At 33.7% G+C, this 7,500-nt stretch overlaps 1 protein-coding gene and 1 pseudogene across 1 annotated transcript in view; both read right to left on the minus strand.

The window, feature by feature from the left end:
* Positions 1–1,264, minus strand: part of LOC122346744 (MICOS complex subunit mic25a-like) — a 2,873-nt gene extending 1,609 nt beyond the window's left edge. Inside the window, exons 1-3 of the mRNA XM_043241596.1 lie at positions 1,017–1,264; positions 344–442; positions 222–268 (exon numbers count right to left, since the gene is read on the minus strand). Of these exons, the coding sequence (XP_043097531.1) occupies positions 222–268; positions 344–442; positions 1,017–1,098 (228 nt within the window). The 5' untranslated portion in view covers positions 1,099–1,264. The remainder of the gene's footprint in view (positions 1–221; positions 269–343; positions 443–1,016) is intronic.
* Positions 1,265–2,902: 1,638 nt separating this feature from the next.
* The window catches only part of LOC122346745, a 9,078-nt pseudogene continuing 4,480 nt past the window's right edge, over positions 2,903–7,500 (minus strand).

Below are 7,500 nucleotides of genomic sequence, written 5' to 3' on the forward strand. Positions count from 1 at the left end.
TGTAATCATATTCTGCTAAATACGCATGCATCATAGCAGCATTAAACGTAATGCTTTTTTCAAGGTTATTATCATTAATAAAAACTAAAACTTTTACAAAAAGACAAAAAGCATGACAAAATTACAAAAAAAAGGTAAATAAAAAGAGTTGAAAAAGTTTTGATGTAGCGTAGTTATTACGGCCTTCAGAAATCCTACTAACAATATAAGTGCACCAACCGGTCTTCTGAGCTCCTCCTGGTCTCTGTGGAGGACGGTCTGGACGGCCCTGGGAGATCAGAATAACAGACCAACATGAGAAAGAAACGAGAGTAGTTGAAGACAGGAGCGGAAGTGATCGTACCTGGTTCAGGTTTGGTGCTCTCTGCTTTGAGTGATGATGATGATGATGATGATGATGGTCCAGACTCTCGCATCCGCTGAAGAACATCTCCGGACAACTGACAGCACAGATACACTAGCATTAAAATAACATCAAGCCAGTTATGATTCCCTTTTTTAAAAGGTACATATTCAAATTCATACATATCTGTTATGCAAATTCAGACAAACAAGCAAAAACAAAACAAACCCCCAAAAATTAATGCAACCGAATAATCCTACAGTTTATTAATACATGCAAATAATCCTACAGAAATAAATAAAAATAAATGACACAAAGCTCTCGCTGTACACAGATCAGCTGACCTTGAGGGAGAGCAGATAAAATTACTGTACAGGTTTATATTTCGCATTAGATTAGATCCCAGCAAACAAGACACGAGGTCAAACTTTAAAATGAGCTAGTTTTATCATTGCATCTCATATGAAAGGTTAAATCGGTGACGGATAAACAGATTAAACGATACTTTCATTTTCTCAGAGCCACTGAGAGGGACAGTTACAACAGACTTCTGTTCACGAAAGCACTATTACAGTAGAAAATACCGTGTAAATGTCATTTCGGGACAGTAGTGTCGCACAGCACATGATTATCATAATGTATTTGAAGTGGAGATGTCGTGGAGTCTGTCACCTTACTCCGTGTATAACCGTGACATTGTCCTGTTCGTCGAGTCCGTACGACACAGACCTGCTCCTGCTGTCCGCGGCCCCCATCAGCCCCAAATCACCCCAAACGCTCCAACAAGAGAAATAAAATCACCCCGATTCACTTCAGGGTCACTGCGTCCCGCTGCGTGCGGATAAAATCATCAGACACGCTATTACGGTTATCGCGCATCACGTGACTCGCCAAACGCAGATGGGAAATGTAGTTCTATTTGATACACTGACGTCACATGTAAGTCGCGGGATATTTTTATATATTACTTTTATGTTTTTAATTGCTTGCTGAATTTGTGTTCTTATATTGAAATCTTTTTTTTTGTGTATTGAGATATTACTATTTTATTATTATTAAGAATTAATTATCTTATTGCTGAATGTATCATTCATTCACGGAAAAAATGTGAATTTCTGCTGCAGTCTTGTCAAATAAAACTATTAAAAAACTTAAAACGTAAACTTGTCGCAACACATTTAAGTTGAAGTACTAAAATGACTAAAACTAAAAGAAAATAAATTTATTAAACCTATAAATAAATGTAAAAAAATATCAGCAGTAGGCCTATTAAAATACGGAAAATCTTACTTTATCAATCCCTTGTTTTAATCAGCAGTCCTGATGGTATTTTTTGCAGAATAGTTTTTCACTCTAGTATTTTTTATATAATTATATATGAATGAAATAGTCAACAAATAGTAAGTAAATTAATGTTTTTTGTCTTTTTTCTCCTCTGTATTTTCATGCAATAATCTTATTTTATCTGTTCAGATTTTCTGGTTGTTGTTTATTTTAGTTTATTTTTCTATTTCTTATATTTTAGTGACAGCAATGGCAAAACAGTGACGTTCAATAACAATAATTTCCAAATAAAACGGGAATAGCTATCACACGGCACGTCACGTTGTGACAGTGTGTGAAGCATTTCGATATAAAACATAAACGAAAGCACAAGTCACAGTATAAACAATTTGATCCAGAACGTTCAAACGTGAAATAAAGCGTTCTTTTAGTGAATACATGCAAACGATCCACATCTGTTGACGTCGTCAGTTCCTGTTTGTTAGAAACACGTCACACGCCTCACTGACAGTATGTTCCAAAATAAAAGTCCTCGGTTGTCCCTATGGCTGGCAAAATAAAAGTTTTTGCTTTTGTACGTCTTACTAAATTGTCTTTTTGTCCTGCTTAATAACATTGAATAAAACAAAATAAATACCCTGATATTTAACAAAGCTATGGCTAAACGAAATATTGTTAACATATGCTTCCAATAACAAGCTGCAATATCAAAAATAATAATAATAAAAATAAAAGCAAGGAGTACAATTAATAAGAACCTATTTAAAGTTGCATTTCAGTGCAAAAATTCAACATTAAATCACTTAAAAAATATATTTATGGTAGAGCATCCACACACGTCTCCAAACACAAAGTTTGATCATAAAACAACTTCTGTCTGCGTTCAAATCATATTAAAAGAAAGACGAGAAATAAGCAAACAAGCATTTTACTCAGGCCAGATTTAATAGAATTTTTTTGTGCAAAAAAAAAAGTTAGGATGTAATTAACTAGTGGTATTTTATCAAATAAAACAAAGCGGGACAAATCCTCTCTCTCAGCATGGTCCTTTTCTTCACTTTCTTCCACGTGGAATGACACGAAGACAAGCCTGACTTGAGCCGGTGCCGGTTTCATTATCCATTAGAAAGATGAACAAAGGTCAAGATCACGATTTAAGCTTTCACTTTAAGAACTGAACCCAAGGCTAAAACAAAACTCCTCCGATAACTAAAATAAATAAAAATCCAAAAGAAAACACTCACGACGTAGCGCTGAGAAATAAACGTTTTACAAATTTCTAGATGATCGCTCGCCCATATGAAGCATATGAACAGAGTCAAGGTAGATTACAGGGTCCTTAAGACTTCAAATTAGCCAAGCAAAGGAGCCAAATCAGTGCAGAACAACCCTGACGGCAGAGAACGAGCATCAAAACACGAGCAGATCTTTCGCTGGTATCGGTAGCGTAACTGTGAAATCATCTAGCGGCGATCGATTATGGTTTCAGCAGAAATATATTACATTATGCACGTCACAAAGTCCAAAAGAGTTGCCCGCAGCAGCACACAGACGTCAAAGTAAGAGCACCGTGTTACACGCAGGAATGTTGGATTCACGGAATACAAATGAAATCGATCTTAAATAAGTGACGGGGAAAACCGCTTCCGCTCGAGGTCAGGCGTTGAGGGCCCTCCAGCGGTCGCTGTCGATGCTGTTGATGCTGTGGGCCCGAACGGCCCCGAAACCACGCGTCGTCCAGATAGGCCCCCGGAGCCGTCGATCTGCGTGCTGGAGTACGAGCCGTGATCCAGATCCTTCCGGCCCAGACCGGACGACGAGGTGTTGGGCAGGTGAACGTCCGTGTCCTCCGGCTCGTCGATTTGTGACTTGTAGGAGAAGAGGATTTTGGGCTCGGAACTGAAGAGAAAACGAGCGTGAAAAAATACATTAAAAGGTTTATTCAATTAGTGCGAGTCAAATGAGCAATCGAAGATAATTACATCCAAAAGAAGAAAAAAATTCAATTATATATATATATATATATATATATATATATTATATATATATATATTATATATATATATATATATATATATATATATATATATATATATATATATATATATATATATATATATATATATATATATATATATATATATATATATATATATATATATTTTATATATATAATATATATATATATATATATATATATATATATATATATATATATATATATAGTATATAATATATATATATATATATTATATATATATATATATATATATATATATATATATATATATATATATATATATATATATATATATATAATATATATATAATAATAATAATAATATATAAAATAATAATTATATATTATTTTATATAATTATTATATATATATATATAACATATATATACACACACTCAGTATATAATTATAATTTTACTAATATAATATTTAAAATATATACATTTAATAATAATTTAATTATATGATATTTAAATCGTAGTATACCTAGGCTATTTAAACTCAGTGTGTTACTAATAAGATATTTTACATATCATGGTGTATTTTCATTCATTTTGTTAATAAAAGTTCTCATGGTGTTCATTTGCTAATAAAAGTTATCTGTTCGCTATAGTTCTTTTGCTTGAATTCAAGCAATTTATGTCCAATTGCCGCAAATTAAAAAGTGAAAATAAAATGCGCACGGTTCTTTTTTTTAAACCAGGCTGTTTAAAAGCAAAGGAAACTGAGAAAAAGAGGGAGATCTGTAACAAACAACAGCTTGACGCCGAACTGCAGCAGATTTAAAAGCGAAAGTAAAACATGGGCTGCGTTTTCTGGCTATTTAAACTCGAAGGGAAAAGACAGAAAATAGAAGAAGTGAAAGCTTGTATTATAATATGACGGCTGGCCACATTGTCTGAGGATCACTGAATCAGCTTTCAGAGCCTGAATATTAAAAATAAGCTGCATCTTGAGGAAGCGTCTGCTCTCAGAGCCTGATAACACCACAGGAATGAGTCTGATATCCTGTGACTGAACTCTCAGGTGGATCTACGTACATTCGAAGAATCCTTTGAGGAACGTCACATAGATCAGAGGAGCGAAGACGGAGAAGTAGAGGAATGTGGTCACATCCACACAGCTGCAAACACAGAGAGACAGCGTCTGATGAGCTGAGAGAGAAATCAACCGCAGCACTCGGGAAAAGCTACAACTAGTAGATATCATGATATAAAAAGAATATGAATTTTATATATATTATTGTAGCATTCTCAAATCATGAGAATTCAGTCATTTCTCAAACTTTTATGCAAATAGGACAATATATAAATATATAAAAAAATATATATAAATATATATATATATATATATATATATATATATATATATATATATATATGTTAACAGTATATTGAAAAAAAAAGTTATTTAGAAGGGAAAAACATTTTTTTTTTTTTTTAAGAGCTTGACATATTGCCAAATATTCTATATTACAATTATACAAAGACTGCATATGTATGCAGATTTATTAATTTTTTTTATTATTAAATAGTTCACAAAACGTTACTTAAATGCATTGGAAAACTGAAAATGTCATTAACTAACACTAACATTTCTGTTAACATGCAAAGTATATCCTTATTAAAAAAACACATGCCATATTTTATCTGAAATAAATAAAATCTATTAGTATATTTACTGATATAAAATGCTATTATACAATTAAACTTCTTCTGGAGTATCTCTTTAATGCACAATGCCCATTTTTTTAATATTGCGCCTAAAAGTGTTTTAATATCACTATTAATAAGAAGTGTACGACCTCTGTACAGCATCCCTGTAAATGCATATTTTAAAGGAATAGTTCACCCAGAAATAAAAATCTGTCATCATTTGCTCGACCCTCAAGGCATTTCCAAACCTGTAACGAAAGGAAGATATTTTGAAGAAAGTTTGGGTGTTTTGGGTCACCACTGACAGTATTTTTTTCCCCCTACTACCCAAAACAGCAGAAACTCGTACAGTTTTGTTCATCTTCGGGTGAACTGTTCCTTTAAAGCGTAGCTCAAGTACAACTTTAGCACAATCAGTATCTTCAGTAGAGACTATGCACAAAATTAAGTACTAATTACGCAGTTTAAAATAGCAAAAGTGCAAGGCTTAAATGCACTTTTGCACAAAAATCAGCAAATGCGTTTCATCAAAGCGCTCACCAGAGGCCTTCGATGATGTCGGCGCAGAGCAGAGCGCTTCCCAAACCCTGAACCAGATTGAGCACCGACAGGATAGCAGCGTACACGTAGAAACTCCTCTTGGCTGCGGCACGAGAAACACAAACACAGTCACGTCACTCATAATCGCCGACTCGCTGGGATTTAACGCCATGCACGCAGCGCTTACTCACAGGGCAACGAGATCCGCCTCTCTGACCGGGTTTTGGGTAGAATGACGATCAGGGAATACACCTGAAACAGATTCATCCCAAACTGAACATGACGCAACAACACACAGCACGCCACGCAGGAAGGAGGAGGCATTAATCAGATACCAGGAAAAAGAAACAGGAACTGGCCAACCAGAAGTGGGCGTCCGCCGTGGCCGTGAGATGTTGAAGTCATTAGCGGAGAGATGTTTGTCTGGGAAACGAATCTCCAGAGTCCCCTGAGAGAGAGAGAAACCACTCAAAACTATATCATGTCTGTAACACAACGACTGGTTTAACGTCTCACGTGACATATCTACGCCTGTATGAATACGCGTTATATCGTCATCGATCGATCTGGGGTCGGGAAACCGTTCTTTAAAGAAATTAAAAATGAGCCCGACCGATCAAGAGAGGTTTCTGAATTAACCTCCAACGTATAAACGTGTATTTAACAATTTGTGCTGTAATGAATGTGACCAAAGCAGTCATAGGGTCAGTTTAAAAATAAATAAATAAATAAATAAATAAATAATAATAATAAATAATCGAAATATTGGTGAGAAAAAAAATAAATCACATTTAAAGCTGTATTATTTAAGCTCTTAGCAATGCATATTACTAATTTAAAAAAATTAATTTTGATATGTTTAGACATTTACAAAATACCTCTTTACTTAATATCCTGATGATTTTTGGCATTAGCAAAATGAATCATTCTGACCAATGCAGTGTATTGTTGGCTGCTGGTGCAAACGTACTCATGTTTCTTATGACTGCTTTTGTGTATTTAATGAATGGGAGTTGTATAACTCACCTGTGTGATGGAGTAGGCCAGAGACAGGACCGCGGTGATGGCCAGCACGCGCTTGATGCTGGACTTGCTCTCCAGATGGCCTGAGCAAACACAGTCAGCAAAAAACACTTTAACAGGAAGTGCAACACAATAAAAGACCCTTTGTTCTCATGTTCACCGCACGGCAAGCCACAATGCAACAGGTACATTTATTAAGAACACGTGGGAAGCCTGCTACTAGTGTAAAATTAATGCTTTTGTTTAATAAACTGCAAAAAAAAAAAAAAAAAAAAAAAAAAAAAACTGTATGGAGCAATTCTCACTATTCCTAAACGACAGCATTGCTTAAAAACACTCAAAATCAATTTCAATAACTTAAATACAGCTAAAATAAAGTATTAAATGTAATTATGATATAATTGATATAAATATATACACATGTCAATATTATATATATATATATATATATATATATATATATATATATATATATATATATATATATATATATATATATATATATATATATAAAAATACATTTTATTTTGGATAACCATGATTAATTATTTGACAGCAGTAGTAAAAACAAAAATTATAATTAAAAACACAATAACTAAAATGAACAAATTTAAGTACTAAAATTACTAAAACTG

This window comes from Puntigrus tetrazona, chromosome 6, assembly GCF_018831695.1.
Source record: "Puntigrus tetrazona isolate hp1 chromosome 6, ASM1883169v1, whole genome shotgun sequence".
Taxonomy (NCBI): domain Eukaryota; kingdom Metazoa; phylum Chordata; class Actinopteri; order Cypriniformes; family Cyprinidae; genus Puntigrus; species Puntigrus tetrazona.